Raw genomic sequence first — 18,496 nt, forward strand, 5'->3', positions numbered from 1 at the left:
CAGCGCCTCTCCAGCAAAGCGAAGCCTGGAGAGCAAGAGGGATCGGTGTGCACTGACCCCTCTCGCTCTCCAGGCTTCAGGCGGCTATCCGCAAGCCTTCAGAGCACAGCAGGAACTCCTGCTGCGCTCGGAAGTCTTGCGGATAGCTGCCTGAAGCCCCCAGAGTGCAGCCTTTGAAGCCTCCGCAAAGCAGCGGGGTGAAGGCAACCCGCTGCCCTGCGGAGGCTTTGCGCAGCCATACCCAAGCTAGAACAGTGAGATGGAGCACTGCGCAGCACTCCGCCTCGCTGTTCTGGCTTCGGGGACAGCCTTTGAAGCCTCCACAGGGCAGCGGGGTGCCTTCTCCCCACTGCCCTGCGGAGGCTTTGCGCAGCTAACCCCAAGCTAGAACTGTTCTGGCTTTGGGCTTAGCCGCGCAACCTGCATTCACTCTATAGGACGCACACACATTTCCCCTTAATTTTTGGAGGGGGGAAAGTGCGTCCTATAGAGCGAAAAATACGGTATTCCTAGTAAAGAAATTAGGATCCTACAAGCTACTTGGCCTGGAGACACCTCAGCCTCACACACCATTGTCATTGTTGAGTGGAAACCTCAGACTTTTTGCATGAAAAAGAAAATGAAATATTGGCACTTGGATTTGAGGACTGAAGATAATGTTTGTTTATAGAAAGTGGTATTGTTCGGTGTTATACTGGAACAGATTAAGTGAATATTGTTATAAACTCTAGTAAAATCTATTCTATATAAAAATAAATTGCTGTAGTTTTGGGAGGAAATTCTTTCCAGCAGAAACCGTGGTTGGATTGTGGAAGCAGCTAATAATTGTGTCTCAGATATATGGACTCTTCGTGTTGACATCCATGCCAAATCTAGATCCCTGAAGACTTACCGTTGCACAGTTGCTCAATCTTTTGAAACAGAATGCATTTACGAGCAGATGACAACCCATTAAAAGACTCCACGGCATCCATAAAATGACCACAGTGTACTTTATTTAATGATTTGGTACTTCGTGTTGCAATAAAAAAAAATCTACAAAATCCAAATATATAAAATTTTCAAGTTTTCCTTTGAAGTTTTACAAGAAAAATCAGGTTGTAACCAAAGAAATTTGTTAGTATGAAGCACTACTTTCAACTTCATTTCATCACAAATTGCAACTTACTTAACAGACCAAAAGAACTATGGTACTGTAGTACACCAAATACTTCACACACTGTGTTCTTTACTATAGCACATGTAACCACTGCCACACAAGACAGTAGTCTCTAGCTGATAAAGACACTCTTCACGATCGGGACTCTAAAGGAATGTTCGTATACATGGAATCTGAATATAGTTATTTACAGGAAGGATTTCATTTCATTTAACTATTTTTTGAATCTTCATTTCAAACAGAATACCAAATACATTTGTACAATGTTTACAATCCATAGCACAAGAACTGTCATGAATATCATTCAACTCGAGTCACTGTGCTTGTACCAAGGGAAATATCTACACTTTCCATAAACACAAAGGTGATCTCCCAGAACTTGTTTCTGATAATCGTTAAGTATTGAGTAAAAGCACAGTAACAATTAGTTAACACAATCAGTGTATAATTGCAACAGTTTACAACAGGAGCTGAGAAATTATTGGTCCACTCTATTCCATTCGTTAGTCTGCTGTTGACAGTCACATTTCATTGTTATGGCATGTTTTTCAGAGTTTATTATAATTACATATCTGGTACAGGAGAAACAAAATGAAAAAGACTCATGAGAGGAAAAAGCACAAATCTTTTAAGGCAAATTAAGCATATACAAGCAGTGACCGTTTCTGTTCCTGGGTATGTGGTTTTTGATTCTGGATAATTAAACACCACCTCACAGACCCATAGCTCCTGATCTAGCTATGCATGCACTGAGCTGAACAATCTACCCCACTAATTAAGATGGTTGATACTGTTGACTGTGGACACATCTATCACTATTTGTTTTTTTAAGGGAGGGGTCTAAATTCATCTTCCCTACCACTGAAGTGATTGGTGCTGCCATTTCCTATCAGGGCTGTTCTCACAGTTCCTAATCTACCCCCTCCTGCCCAAAAGTAGATGAAGCCTGGAAATTCAAACCAAGCACTATGTTTCACATCACAACACGAGATGTGTGGAAGCTTGTTTCTGTGCATGCACGGTCCTAATTGGATCAGGTAAAGATTGTTAGCAACTACAGTATGTTCTGTTCAGTGTCTTCTATGAATAAATTGGCATGGCTTTGAAACAGGTTTCATTTTCTAAACTGGGAAGGGCTGGTTGAGACAGAAGCCCTAATAAATACAAAGTGCATGCTTTAATATCTAGAGGGAGGAGAAAAATTAAAGGTAGCTGAGGTAGTTTGATGTAAAAATGCAACGTGTCAGAATAGCAAAACAAAAAAAAGTTATTTGGAATTTACTCACTTATATGTCTTTGGGATATTAATTAAAAATGGACACGACCCAGCCAGAGTTAAATATGTGTAAGTTCCATCTGGATTCAGCTGAAATAAGAGGAACTTAAACATCCTTAATGTTCCCTGGGTTATGCCCAGGAATCCCTAGGCATGATCACTTACTCTGCTGTAGTCCCATTTACTTGACCAGTTTTGTATCAGTAAATAACAAAGTTTCAGTAACTAAACTGTACAAACAAAAAGAACATTTAGAATTGATTTTCAAGTATTGATGTGTTTTTGCAGGTCTTCTTAATTTCCCCCCCAAATATGAGATTTTAAAAAATGACATGACTAGAATGCTGTGCTAACAATGTACCATCTGAACAAGCAATAGCCCACTTAGCTGAGCTTCAGCAGGATTTCATAACAGCATCTGTAAGATATATTTTTACCACTGGAGACAGTCATACTTGTAGGAGTCTATATTACGATGCATTGTTTGGTCTCTAGCAAAGGGACGTTGACACTGTTCGTTCAGTTTAGCCCAGTACAGCCACAAGGATGAGCCCTGCAGTCCTCTGTTGTAAGGCACTGCATTTAGTCAAAAGGGCATAGATAACACTCTGCATTGTTTCCAGATAGGCCATGTCCACATTGGAAGGTGTCATTAGCCTTACTCTAGCATTCCATGCACATGTAAAACCTACTCTCAAGCGGGGGCAAATGTGCTAAACTTTGCCCTCCCACAAGTTGAAGGTGGGTGAAGGTCTGAAGCGGGCAACCTCTTCTATTTATGGGTGCTCCCCTTGCAATATACCATGCTAGATCTTAAGCCACAGCCATGAGGACAGGAAGCACCCTGCTTCAGATCTTCACCCTCTATGAACTGAAAGGCAATGGGGCAGAGGTTAGCACTCTTGTCTATGCTCATGTGTAGGTTTTACGTGCAAGCAGAACTCCTGTTTAGGACTAGTATTCCCCACACTTCATTTCCTCGCTTTTAAAACTGTAGATTTCATATCCCCCCCCCCCCAATCTCTGTGCCAGTGTTGATGGCAACACAAGTAGTCAGGGCTAGCTCCATTCTTGAGGGGACCCTCACCATTGAGTATTCTAGTGCACACGGTTCTATGCAGGTGGGGTAGCCCATGAGCCCAGGAGGGGGTGATATTAAGGGGTGTAGCATGCAGCAGCACTCACTAAATGATGATCAGCTACAGTGCCCTTGAGCACCCTGGTGTAGCATTGCTCTGTGGCATTGTGGGAAATGTAAAAGGCAGCTGTAACGTATTTATTTCTCACAAAGCCCCAGAGTGATGCTATGCCAGAGGTGTGCTGGGGTATTGCAGGAAATGTAAATGTCACTCCAAGCCACTCACAGCAAGTTCAGAGTTAGGGATGTCTGAGGAGAGCAGGTGCTGAATCTGGACCTGCTCATAGTGCAAAGGCAGGACCCAGATGTTAGCAGGGAAGAACAGAGCAAATGTACAAACCTAGTAACATTGTTGTGGGGCTGCTTGATTTCAAGGATGGAAAACTGATAGGCAGATGGGGCCCATGGATGTGTTCCAAGAGATAAAGGGCCAGAGTCCTTTATGGTAAAGGGGCAGATACAGATAACTAAATGCCCAGGAAAATAAAAACACTGAAATTGGGGAGGGCAGAGAAACAGGTTTCATTAGAGTGGGGGACTGCATTGGAAATTTGGGGTGGGGGAGAAATAGGGACGGGAACCATCAATGCAATAGTTTCAGAATGATCAGTGGTGTGTTTTTTTAAAGGACATCTTTTAAAATAACCAGACTCTGTTGCAAAATGCCTAGACCTAAGATCCAAAGGTAGCAATTTGACACTAGCTGTGATGACCCTGAGATTTAAACTTGTTGCCCTGAGAATGGACCCCAAAATCCCAGTCTCAGCATCAAACCTGAGACCTACCAAACCTAGGCAAACTCCAAACAGATCTAGTGGAGTAATAGTGGAACAATGAGCATTATAGCCCAAGTCTAACTATTTCTGCTCAGAAGGAAGGAAGTTCTATGGAATGTATTGACTGTATTAGGGCCCTTTCCCAGATAAGTGGAGTTATCCCTTAACCACTAAAACATACATATAGTGTCCTGTTTTACTGAATTAGCTGTAAACTGTGGATTGTACTGTGCATCCATTTCTAGTTGCATGCTAGACAACTCTGAAAATTTTGTAATTCTAGTGAACTGACTGAGGCCTCCTGAACAGAATATTCTAAAATGCTCATCTTGGATTCATGTGGAATGGAAATGAACAAACCATATCCTGAAATGTTCATTTATCACAGCACTCTCTCCTTAGCAAAGAATTATTGCCCTAATATGGATTATGGTGGAGAGTAAATTCCTTTTAATTCGACATTAAAAAGCCCTTTGCCCCATTTGTTTGCAATATGGCAGGCTTACTCCACCCACTCTAGAGGGGATACTGTGCCTGCAAATTTCATCTACTCCTGCCAAGGAGAAAACATTATAGACATTTTTAGATTTCTCATTAGAGTGAAATTCAGAGCTTTACTGCACAAGAGTATATTGAAACCCATATCACAGATTGAAATGGACAGATCGTGTCAGAAATATATTAGTTTGTTAGGATTTTTTAAAAAAGAAGATTTACAAGACAAATATTGGGGCCTGTGCCTACCATTAAACATTTACTAAGTAGATCCCATGGGTTTTAATGAAGCATTTTAATATTTATATTATTTATTTTTACATATTTATTTTCCAAGAATGTGCTTAGCTAAAGAAACAGGCTGATTTATTAATTACGATCCCTTGGATACCACATATGTTCAGCAATTGCCAACCTGATGAACATAAAATAGCCATGTCTTTCAAGGATAGAACAACATTATGAAATGAATGTTCATTCATTATGGAATGAAAATCCATGGGATTAAACAACAGAAAACAGGTTGCAAAAGAGGCAGATTATTATGTTCTACACTGGGAAAGAAGGAGTTGGAGTTGGATGAAGTCACAGAAGAAAAGATTTGCCATGTAACACTTCCTCACCCTTTAAACTAACCCTGATGCCAAGGCCAGATAATTCTGGTACAATTGGAACCATTGCACAAGAAGTGATGTCTGGAATGGCTCCTCTTGCAGCTCACTGTCTTTGTTGTCCCTGTACCCTGGTTTCATGCTGACACCTATCATTTGCACCACCATTGTACTGCAGCTGCCTCCCTCCTATGATCTGACCTGCAGCAACAGCATGCCAGGTGATGTGGAAAGCCTGGACCAGTGGCCCCCATCATAGTCTTGCCCTTTGTCCCCATCCACCACAGCATTTGCCTTTGCATTAATGATAATAGGAGGCCATAGGATTAGGCAGAAGCGAAACTGCTCCCTTCTCAATGGCACATGAAAAAGATTAGGCACTGCATGCCACAAGAGCATGATGGGCCTGGGAGCCCAGCTGCTGTGGTGCTTGCACCAGAAAAACATGCCTATGTGTAGTCATCACATGGAGGAGGAGGAGGAAGAGAGAGAGAGGTAAGCCTTTTGTAAACAGCACATGGTGTTAGCTCACAGTTTCAGAGGTATGATAATGAAAATAAAAATTTGAAAAGCTCACAACCAATGATAGTATGCATGCTATTACATACACCATTAAGTTGGATTTTAATCTTAAATCTAACTGCTTGCTAATGGTTTTACCCCCTCCTCTCCCACATAAATCTGTAATAGCATTTCTTCACATTTTTGTTGTGGTTTATTCTTTATGTTTCGTCATCATTACTTTGGATAATGTATCACCAAAAACCATGAACTAATTGCTTTACAACAGTTTAATCAGAAGTTATTCCCACTGAGTCCAGTGGGACCTGGAATAAGAGAAAATTAAGGCTACCTAGGAATAAGTGGGCGTAGGACTGTAGCCTTAATTCCTCTTTGCCCCACATAAAATAGTAGTAAGAAACACTGCCTTCACTTCCTGTTCCCATTTGAAAGCTGCCATTTGGGTGGAAGGTCTATGACACGGAAGCAGGAATCTAGAATACAGCATAAGCCCCACCTGCATGGCACTGACCTCAGTGTTTAAGTAGTATAGAAGCATAGAAAGCTGCCTTATGCCAAGCAAGACCAATGGTCCACCCAGTTTTGTCTACAATGACTGGCAGCAGTTCTTCATGGTTTCAGGCAGGATCTCTCCCAGTTAGAGATACTGGAGGTTCAACCCAAGACCTTCTACAGGCAACTCTTCATTCCCCCTACCTCCATTTGTCCAGAAGTTGCTATGCTTTAAAAGGAGAGTCGTGCAAATATGTATAAATTTGTATCCAATAAGGCATTTAAGGAACCCATTCCTGGATCTCACGACACTGGGGCTTAATGTTAAAGGACAAACTCGCAATCCATGTCCGAGAGAGTCAAACAGACAATAAAATCACTACTTTTCAATCAACTTGCCATAGTTTTGTTATACATGTGATCTCGCAAGAACATGCTTTTGACCTCAGAGAACACAAATCTATTTGTGGAAGGATACCTTTGTTTGAAAACTGAAATGACTTAAAAGATTAATGTAATTAAGTAGACATTTGGTGCTTCTGTGGGGGGTGGAAGTGGGATTGTTGCTTTTTTTTAATCAGCTGTGTATGAATCACTATTTATGACAGATATATGTCACAAATAGAGGTTTTCTGGGGGGGGGGGAATCTTCATGCCTTTTGGGGGAAGAGGGGGTCTTTTGGAGAAACTGCACTACGGCCCTTAACCACCTTTCTCTGGCCCTGTCTGCTTGTTTGATATGCATCTGAGTTTGAAATCCCACAACTTTATGTCACTTTATCAATACTCTTAGTGCTTTGAAATAGTTAGAACACAAATGCATTTGTGGGAGGAATAAAGCAGCTTAGTATTGAGGAGTTGCTTCATTGAAACTAACAACTCAATCAGTTAATTAAGAATGGCAGCTATATAATTACATTCCTGTTGAGACAAGCCTACCCAGAGGTTTATAAAGTTCAGGTGATTTTAATCTGTTTTAGTATTTTAACCTTTGTATGTTTTAAACAATGGCTGTGAATTTTTCTTGATTTTACTGTTGTATCTTTTTCTAAACAGCTTTGATGATTTCGACAACCAAGCAGTGTATAAATTTTGTGAAACAAAGAAATAATAAAATTAGGGAGCAATACAGTCCTGGGGGAGAAGATTACTAGAAATATTACCCTTCAACATTTACAGGGATTGCAAGAATTTAAATTCATGGTTAAAAGGGTGTGATGCTAGAGCAATGCTCCACTTCAAGATACATTGATTTCAGTGCGATATGTAGAAGAGGAGTCTTTGTTCAATTGCATCAATCCATACCTAGAAACACACCCACTCTGGTTAAGGGCAAAACAGATGCATGTCCCTACACCAGGTTAATAGCAACTTCGAGGTAATACTGAGATGGGGGAAATGGGATGAGGGAAAGGGTTCAGCACCCACAGCCTCAGCACCACTGCACTCATTCAAACATGAATTGCTCCTTCAGCCATGGATCTTCCATGTCACATTTCTTTGGTTCTTATACAAACTGTGGCTAGTGTCTATAAGGTGTTTGACAGGAAGGGAAGGCTAGGAAGGACAGAATCCAGAATCCTACTTCCTGCTCTGAACAGCTTCTGGTGCTATTTGGCACCTTTAATTACAGGTTTGTCCCAGCTGGTAGTCGCAGATATGGGATCCAGCTACGGAAACATGCATGGGCACCTGCATCACTGAGCATATGGCAGGATGAATGTATGTTTTAATAACTAACTAGATTCTAATGAAGAATGAACCTTTAAAAACCCACCCCAAACTGCTCACAATAGCAGCCAGTATCACATCACCAGCACAGTCCTATGCAGCCCACTCAGATGTAAGCATCACTTGAGTTCAATGGGGTTTTCTCTCAGGGCAGTGTATATAGGAATGCAGCCTGAGACATTCATTCCTTAACAGGAAACACCACCTTTAAAAGATCATTAAACTGATGGCAAGAATTTTCAAGGAGCACAAAGATCTCTCTGAGAAATTAAGATTTTTTTAAATGTATGGATTTCTCCCCTGCTCATTCTTTTTAATGCTTATTCACATTTATATGGCAGCAACACAGAATCTAGACCTTCTTCTTTTCATAACAGGTGATTCTATGGGTTACGATCCTATACATACATACATACATACATACATACATACATACATACATACCTTCCTTGAAGTAAGCCCCTTTGAACTCAGTTGGGCTTACTGTTGATTAGACATGCACTGGATTGCTAATGTGAACACACATGTGCCTACGGAGGCCTTTCCTGGTGCCCACAAGGTTTCCTCCCTGCCCAATTGAAATTAGTTTTGAAATAAGAGCTCTGCTTAGCCAATAGAACAGGTGGTGGGTCCAGTTTACAAATGGGTCCCAGAAAGGTTATCAGTCTCTGCCTTAAGTCATGTGAATAATATATATTTGCTAGCAAAGTAGCGCATAATGTACACTTTTAAAATGCAGAAACATGTTTGCAAATATCTCCTCTTATGCAGAAAGTTATGGGCAGTTTAAGGGTAAAAGTGCACCTTCTGCCTGCAAATGTGTGTATCTGTACAAATGGGAAGAAGCAAAACGAGGCAAAACAAGGCATGCTACATGTATGGCTTTCTGGAGAATTAAAAAAATCATAAGTTGACATTAAAAGCAGGACATTTTGGAAACTCATCTTGCCTCTAGAGTTTATAACTGAGATGTAAGCAAGAATGGAATGCCGCCCACAACACACTGATGAGCTAAAAACATGCTATGTTTTAAACATACTTATCAAGAACCTTGATGCCATTTATGCTTTCTGGAGACCAAATATGCATTTGAAATTATAAAGGGGGAAAAGACCACTGGGGGAAGATTTGGAGCAGAGAAATAAATAAGTGCCAGAAGTGCCTGCCCCTCCCTGCCAAGCATACTTGTTCAGGTAATGATAAGTATACTCATATTTGGAAGGAGAAGTGGGATCATGGGGGCAGGCCCCACATCAACCTCCATCTGTGGATTGTGCCTTGTCTACTGGTCCAATGTGTGTGTAAGATCTACACACACAGGCTCAGTTAAGATGCTTCTCTCTCTCTCTCTCTCTCTCTCTCTCTCTCTCTCTCTCTCTCTCTCCTCCTTCCCCCATGTGTTTGCACAGGGCTTCAGGCAGGGCTGGTGAAAAATATTTTGGTGTCACACACACATGCTGAGGCTGGTTAAGTTACTTTGATGCCTGAGGAAGAAAATCCTACACAAGCACGTCTCCCCCTCCTGGGCAGCAAAAATACAGCAGTCATAATTTGCTGCCTTCTCATAACATCCAGAGTTATTTGTCTGAAGTGGCTGCTTTACTGGTAGGGCTGGTTCTAGATTCCCTCACCACCTCCAAAGCAGCTTTTGTCTAAAGGGCATTAGGATCCCAACATCATTTCCTGGTTTTTGTTTTAAAGAAAAGCCACTTTGGAAACAACAACTGAGAGAAAAGAAACCTTCAAGAAAGATCACTCTGAATCCTTTCTCAACTGCACCCTATACTTTTTATATAGTTCTATAAATTTATAAATACACAATAACACAATACCTTTGCCAACAGTAAATATCTTTTGGTGATATCACATCACTATATTATTGCTAATGCGTGACCAATATTAACAAATAATAAACTGCCTTTAAAGCTACTTTTCCTTTCCATTCTCATTTTCCATCAAAACAAAATAGAAAATCTCAATGCCTACAGAATCTGTATACTTTTTGACATTTTCAGCAACATGGATGGGTAAGCTTACTTAAAAATATTATTCAGCTCTATGTTTACTGCTTTATGTAAGGTAAAACATGTTACTGAAAACCCTCAGTTTAAAAGAACTGTGATTGACTTGAAGCTCAGTGAGAGGAGAAATGCAGTTTCTTCACAAAACCTTTTCAAGCCTGTCACACAGGCACCATTTGTCACCCACAGACTATCCCAAAGAATAGTGCTGCTATTCTAGGGAGTTAGAACTGTTTTTGAGAATATAAATTTGCTGGGCAACTCCATCAGTTATACATCAAACTGTGGTTTTGGTTGCATGGCTAATTTATTTTGGCAGTAGTTCACAAGTTGCTTTTTGAAATGGGTTGCTTCACTCCAGAAAGGAACTCCAGAAAGCTCTACAGAAATAGACAATGAATACTGAAGAAATATGCAAATAAATAATGTGATCTCTGAATAAATTTTCAGGTTAGGTTTTCAAAATCTCTCTCATACACAGTGAAAAAGAAAAAAAAAGTTAACAAAGAACAATAAAAATACATGGCTTTGCCAAAAATGTGAGAATGCAAAATTTTTTTACCTAATTATGCTATTCAAATCAAATGCTTGATTTCTACTCAAGCTTCCTGTGAAAGAGTAAGCAATTAAAAATAATTAAGGAGCTCAACACATTTCTCAATTCTGTTATACTGTGCCAACCTGTAAAAGTGTAGGCTTGTTGATTTATGAACAACTTACCATTATATAGAAAATAATGTATTCTCTGAAGTTGCTTAGCTTTAACAGACACAGTGGGTTTGGAAGAACCACTTTCCTTATGATGTATACAATTTTTTCTGTTTCCTGACGTGCAAAGGAGCAAGTGACGCAACAGCAGACTTCCACCATTATATTACAGCCAGATTCTTGACATGTGAACAAATTCCAGAAGACAAGAGTCAAGGAGCAAAAACTCCTCTGAGCAGACACACTGAAATCAATGGACAAGTGCTGGAAATCACCCACTTTCATTTGCTCGTTGCCTCTCATCTCCTAAAATTGGTTACCACAATGTCAGCAGCTCTGATTAGAGATGGGGAAGGGGCACTCACACACACACACAAAACCCTCCCTCTTCTTTAGCAGATACTTCCCAATGGATCACATGCAAGGGCACTAATTGGATATAAAGCCCTACACTGCTTACTACAAGATGTATCTAGAGCAAGAGAATCCTGTTTCAGAGTGAAAGAAAGTTACAGTGTGTCTGCTTTGATGCTGTGCCAGGCCACTAGCTGATTGACACACATGGGGAATGCCAAATCAAGTGATAGCTAGGAGGAACAATTTCAATAGGCTTTATGTGTTGTGCAGATACTACAATTAAGTAATACAAAAATGTGTATGAGAGAGATGTATGTAAACATGTGTAGTCATAGCCACCCTCCTCCCAGACAGGAATGCACCTGCCACGTTCTCTGCATCCCTTTGCTTACTAGAGGCTAAGGAAGCAATTAGTTGTATGAATGCTCTTCCTTGGTAGGGCACTACTGGCTTACATTGGAATAATTATCAAATGATATATTTCTAACTTGATCAGTTTTCCTAGTGCAACATGTCACAGTGTGTTGCTCCCACTCTATCCAACTTAAAATTAAACAGCTGCAGATTTAATGTCTTCAGCTTAGCTGGGTGTGAGCTGGATAAAACAAAATCTGCAAAAAAGGAATAGGGACCTGTTGAACCTGATTTGGAAAGTAGGTAGAACTTTCCCTGTAAGATCTCATGTGCCGAATATGAAATTTCAACATCACCTACATATGGCTGCTTTGTTTATACTGGCACCTCAGAAACTGGAATCATGGGCTAATTTGTAAATGCTAAAAATATTTACTACTCATTCATAATTACCACTATTATTACCACTGATACTTTATTTTTAGGTCTTGGTAAAACAAAACACCTTGAATTTCCAACCAACAGAAACATGCTTTTCATATACCTGCAGATTAAAAAATATACGCCCCTCACCATAATATTTTAACAGAGAAGACTAAATTTATGCACCACCAGAATGCACAGCAGAGACATGATGCCTAATTCTTCTGAGATAGTTAATCTTGTATCTGGGGCTGTACCATTTTTGCTAGAATGCGTTTCTGGCATCTATTTTTGTATATGACCTTTTTGTATGAAGGAGCACTAAGTCGTGTGATCCTCCATCTGCATTTCTTAAATGTGAGTCTCCAGCTGTTGTTGGACCACAACTCCCATAATCACTTGATTACTGCTAGCTAGGGATGATGGGAATTGTAGTCCAAGCTGGTGACCCAAAGTTGAGAAATGCTGTGTAGTACAGCTCAAACACAGGTTTAACACATGTGTGAGAACTAGGCCTATCTTTAATTTCCATGATGCTGAAGATTAACATACCAGACTACAATCTCTTCTGTTCTGTGACAAATTTATTCAGAATGTAAGGTAGTATATCTTCTCCAACACCAAGTCAAATCTAGTGACATACAGCTGGTGTGGATACAACAGGCCATATCTTAAGAACCTCATTGCTGACACAGCTGGTCAGACTCAGACCAGTTCACATATGAGGACTTGGTTTAATTGGGGCTGGATTGAGATCAGTGATGCTCAAATGGAAATTTCCAGTTGTGTCCTACTCTTCTGAATGGGATTTACATCTACACTGGATTGTTTCTCTGGAAACAAGTTGGCTACCTTCAAGTCATTTGTTCAACAGTCTCTGCCATATGCCCAATATTTGCTTATTTTAGTTCTTTATATTCCATTTTTCTTACTATGGTTGTTTATATTCCATTGTAAGTACACACCTGAAATTGGTAATTATTGGGGTGGATTGAGAGAAACATCTGCACTGTCCACATTGTTTATTTAAAGCATACTCAACACACAGGACTTCCCACAAAAAAACCAAGAAACTGTGGTTTGCTAATTGTGCTGAAAATGGGCGAAAATTATGGGCCACATGATTCATTTGGGGTGCTTTAAATGTGAATTGAATATGCTTTTAAATGTATAGTGTGGATCTGCACATGATAAAGCCATCATGGGTGATTATTTCTGTGTTGTGGTAACCATTTGTTCTGACCTATTGCAGATGCATAGTGAGATAATGACTTGTTTATAGCTAGAAGATGTACTGAATTAAAAGCATGAAAACTGTGATCTTACCATATTTTCTGCGAGATCTCATACTATTCAAACAACACTCCTTCATGTTCCTAGTCTGATCATCATACCATAACTTTGTAATTTATTTCTGAAGCTTTTTATACTTCTCTCAAAGATTCAGGGGAAAATAAGTTTTTTATCATTATATCCAATATACACATTGCACTGTACTTGAAACACTCATTTGAAGGCTTCAGTATTTTCAGAATATTCTAAAAGTACCCATAGAGGCTTTCATATGCTATTATGTTGCAAAACAAATTAATATGGCATCAAGAGTACATGTACAAAGGGCCAGCTGATATAATTTGTGGACTATTTTTAAAACTTGAAGCTATTAAAAAGAATGAGTTATGTGAGAAAAAATTCAAAGTCTATAAAAAGTAACAACCTTGTGTACTGAGTTTTGCTTTAGAAAAATATTGGCATAATACATGAGTTATTCCAATTTGCACCTCGTTTTGTTTTTTAAAAAATACTATCAAATTTTGACTTGCATCTGTAATGCAACTGAAAGCACCATCAAGGGATACTTTTAACATAAGGAAAGATACAATTAGCTTGGCCAAGGGAAGTATTTCATACCTGAATGCCTGTAAGCAAACGCACTCTTGCACAAGTGACTTTTAATAGATAGTTTGGATGTAATGCTAATGTGAGAATGATCAAGTTTTTTAAAAAAAACTTTCCCTTGTCCATACTTCTTCAACATAGCAATGACAAAATGTTCAGAAACTTATCTGAGTTCAACAGCATCTTAATCTTAACTATGGTTAGTTGAAACCAGCCAACTTCAAACCATAGGTTTCAACTGATCATAATCACTGACAACAGTTTAGCATTCAGATGACATGGTAAGCTATGGTCAGTCTAAGACGGAAGTGGAAGTTTCTGATCTATTTGCAGCTGTGTGGGAGTAGGAGAGGGATGAGTGGAGCCCATGAGCCTGAGATTTTCTGAAGCTCATTCTCATAACATCCAAACACAGAGAAACAGGTTTTGGCCAATTCAAGAACATGATGCACACAGCCTGGTTTAATGTATGTTTACTTTAGATACTTACAAACAAGTAGCCAATTTTCACCAAATAGTGATGTCTGCAAATGTGGAAAGTATGATTGCTCTTCCCAGCTTCTTGCTTAAGTACTTGTGCCACCCATTTTCTGTCCCTCAAACAACAATATCAATTTTGCAGTTACAGCAATGTTTGGCACTAGAAGGGTATGACATTGTGGTTTCTTATCACATCTTCTGCACACACAGAGCTATGCATCCCAGATCCTGAAAAAAATGTAAGTTAAAAGTCTGTTCATCTCTTAATATTGTCCTGAATATGATCGCCAAAAGTTCAATTACAGGAAATATACCTTCTTGTTTTCATGCCATTTCTCTTTCTCACTCTTTTTTTCTAATTGAAAATTTAATCATGATTATCATTTAATTAACATTGCTAAAGACTAGCTGAAAGCTGGGGAGCCATCTGCATAGAATTTCTGTTTCAAAAATGCCAAACCCCTGAAATTGTATGTATAATATTTCTGTTAAATAGAATAAAAGAAAGCAAATAAATATATAAAAATGAAGAGCTCCTTAGATTACAACACAAGTATTTTGCTCAGTTAGAATTTAATTTAGTTCTAGACTCAGAAAAAATCCTTAATGTCTTTTTCAAATTGTAATTCTTTTGCAAATGTTTTATGATTTACCTATTCAAAACCAGAGAATAATATTTTTTTATAATTTCTTTTATAGAAACTAGAGTTCACTTAACAGTAACATTGCCTTTTACAAAATAAGTTATTTTGACATCCCCCCAACTGTTTCTTCATTTTGTAAATGACTATGCAAACACCAAGAGTTGAAGTTTCTCTAAAATAAAATAAAAATGCATTAACTAGTATGTTGATGCAACTCATTCAAACCTTCCTGTTTTACTTTTAAATACTGTGCAGTGCACTTTGAAAGAAATAGGAAGTAACTGGACTAGGTCTATTTCTCAGTCAGATTCTTTGAGGCTCTTGGATGCTGCTGCTTTATAGGTGTACTACCGACAGACTGTGGGACAGCGGATCAAATGATAAACATGATGGTAGCCAGATACTATTACATCTTGCTGCTCTGCTGTAGAATGCAGTTAAGTTATTGCCACGGCCCTATTGCCACCCTTTTATTTTGGATGTATCATAGCCGCTGCATTGAGCTCTCTTTAAAAATTGTATTTATAATGTTGTTTCATATTCCAACCGCTCCTGTATAAGGGCATCATCTTTATATTGTAGCCGTGGAGGAGCAGGCGAACATTCAAAAGCTAAAATGGCCTTTCTCAGGCTCCTGTCCAATACATGTCTCTCCCATGCTGGATACCTATTCCTGAAGAGATCAATTTTAATGACAGATTCTTCAATCCTTGGTGGCCGGGATGAAGGAGTAGAAGGTGCAGTAGGTCTCACCTGAAAAACAGGCACACACCCATCTCTCTCTGCAAATTTCTGATCCCGGTCACTTGTGACACTCCTGTTATTAGAAATAGACCTTAAAGTACTTGATGCTACTTCTGGAGGAAGAGTAAAGGCAGCTACAGAGTCCTCACAAGCACAGCTTGGTGACTGCCCAAACCTTGGTCCATTGGGATGAAAGAAGGCATAGTACATCAGCATAAAAACAATGCCGGTTAAAAAGCTGCTGAACACCACACATAGTGCCGGTATGGCAAACGCATCAGAAATCATAGGAGCCTTGTATAGGTACCAAAGAGCACTCAAGGCAGTGTTTTCCAAAAGGATCACAAAATAGTAAATGAAAAGCCTACAGCGTGTCCTTCCCTCCTTGACGTTGAACCAACTAAAGATATAAATGATCCCAACGACCATATCAAAGACAATCTCTTCCCACTTAGTGATGCAGAACTCCGTTTCGCAATGGACAATCCAGAAGGTCATGATGCACCAGTGGAGGACGATGAAGATCCCAAAATACAGTTGGAAAACAGAGGCAAAGAGAGCAAAAGTAATCACCCGGGCTGCAATTGTGAAGAAATGCCAGCAGAACTGGATTATCACAGCCATATAACTGATTGGCTTCTTGTCATCACGGGAATCACGAAGTGCTTTTTGATAGGAAGCCAAAGCCCATGCCAAAGACACAAGGGATGCTGCAGCAGTAAGTCCTAGAAAAATGGGGCAGGACAGGGAGGGAGAGAAAGAGAGAGAGACAGAAATAGAGAATACAGTCAAGAAATGCAGAAGCTTCACATAGGGGTGTTTTTGCAAAGGAATCTTAATGAACCAGGAGAAAGCCCATGTCTTTTAGCCTTATTACACAAATGACTAGGTAAAAAGGTAAAGGTAAAGGACCCCTGGATGGTTACGTCCAGCCAAAGGTGACTATGGGGTACGGTGCTCATCTTGCTTTCAGGCTGAGGGAGCCGGCATTTGTCCACAGACAGCTTTCCGGGTCATGTGGTCAGCATGACTAAACCACTTCTGGCACAACAGAACACTGTGACAGAAGCCAGAGTGCACAGAAACGCTGTTTACCTTCCCGCTGCAGTGGTACCGATTTATCTACTTGCACTGGCATGCTTTCAAACTGCTAGGTTGGCAGGAGCTGGGACAGAACAATGGGAGCTCACTCCATTGTGGGAAATCATACTCCCAACCTTCCAATCTGCAAGCCCAAGAGGTTCAGTGGTTTAGACCACAACGCCACCTGTGTCTTTTCAACACAAATGACTACGCTAGTTTGGTCTATGCTAGGAAGCTCAGCAGTCATTCCAATAGATGTTTTCCCTTCCTTTTCTTTCAATGGTCCTGCCAAGATGTAAAGTTCATAGTGCACTTTTTCCACTGTGTAAGCAAACCCTAAAAACTGATACGGACAATAAATATACATTAAGTATTTGAAAGCATTTACTTGTGTAGTGAGATTTAATTACACAGTAACCTTTTGATTAGGTGTGATGTGCCAACCCAAATCACAAGAAAACTGCATTTCTAAATTTAGCTAAATTAATATAATTATATAAATAGCATATAAAAGCAACCTCCACACCAACTAAATCCATAATTCCATCCAAGGCTGTCCGCTACAATGTGCAGTAGAAAGATGGGAACAAATATGAATCACAAAACCTGAGCAGAAACTCTATCTATAGATAGATTTGGGCCAGTGGACACATTTGGAATTTTGAGGAATGGACACCATGGAAAGGAGCCTATTCACAAAACAGTTACTTTGGTGGGTACTTCCTTTGACAGAACCTTCATTTCACAGAAGGCAAGTTACTAGAGTGCAAGGCAAAGGGCGGGGATGTGAATCCCCAAACTCAAACCCATTCATTTGAACTCATATTAGCAAGAAGATCACCCTAATCAGTGCTTTTTCAGGAGGTACTCAAGGGTACAGAGTACAAGTACCTCCTTTCTTCTTTTTGTTAAAAAGTGTGGCACTTACTGTAACAACTTCATGGTGAGTACCGGAACCTATTTTTCTTTTAAAAAAGCACTGACCTTAATAATCAAATTTCCCTATTATACACAAAATCCCAACACCCCATACTGCAGAAACACAACTCCTCCCTCCCCACTCACACCATAAATTCACACACACACAAAAACCACAAGCCATTCAGAGGCATTTTAAAAAAAAATACTTCACATGCTTCAGGACTCTGCCTGAAAATCAATATTAATTCTTATTTCATTGGCTAAAATATGGTCTTGAGAACAGAAGTTAATAGAGGAATAGCAGGAGAGAAAGTTAAAGATCAGTGGCTTAAACATTTTTATCTTGACTTTCATATAGATTTCTTCCTCCATGGGAAAGAAATCAAATGAATCAAAGACAGGTTAATAAAATTTCCAATAAGTAAATAATCTAGGATCCTTGAAAAGGGATTAGTTATGCCTTAATTATCTGCACTGTCATACTCACAAATGATAAAAGGATAATATCTATTTTGCTGGGAGGGAACAAATATATGAACAAACTAATCTGCTTTTAAGTACAAGGTCTCATTTATGACATCATGCATACAGATGGTGATTGTTGCATAATGCTGAAGTTGGTGACTAATTCCCAGTTCCCTATTTGCATGGAAGTTCAAAAT

General features: G+C 39.5%; 1 protein-coding gene across 3 annotated transcripts in view; it reads right to left on the bottom strand.

Moving 5' to 3' along the window:
* XKR4 (XK related 4) overlaps positions 1 to 18,496 on the bottom strand; it is a 354,573-nt gene that overhangs the window by 219,243 nt on the left and 116,834 nt on the right. The window contains exon 3 of one of the 3 annotated variants that reach the window (XM_028736949.2): positions 974 to 16,540. The exons of 1 other annotated variant lie outside the window; for it this stretch is intronic. In XM_028736949.2, coding sequence (XP_028592782.2) covers positions 15,609 to 16,540 — 932 coding nt within the window. In that variant the 3' untranslated portion in view covers positions 974 to 15,608. Of the gene's footprint in view, positions 1 to 973; positions 16,556 to 18,496 lie in introns of those variants that run through there. One more of the 3 variants, XM_028736948.2, reaches the window with a different exon arrangement.

Source organism: Podarcis muralis, chromosome 8 (genome assembly GCF_964188315.1).
Source record: "Podarcis muralis chromosome 8, rPodMur119.hap1.1, whole genome shotgun sequence".
Lineage (NCBI taxonomy): Eukaryota > Metazoa > Chordata > Lepidosauria > Squamata > Lacertidae > Podarcis > Podarcis muralis.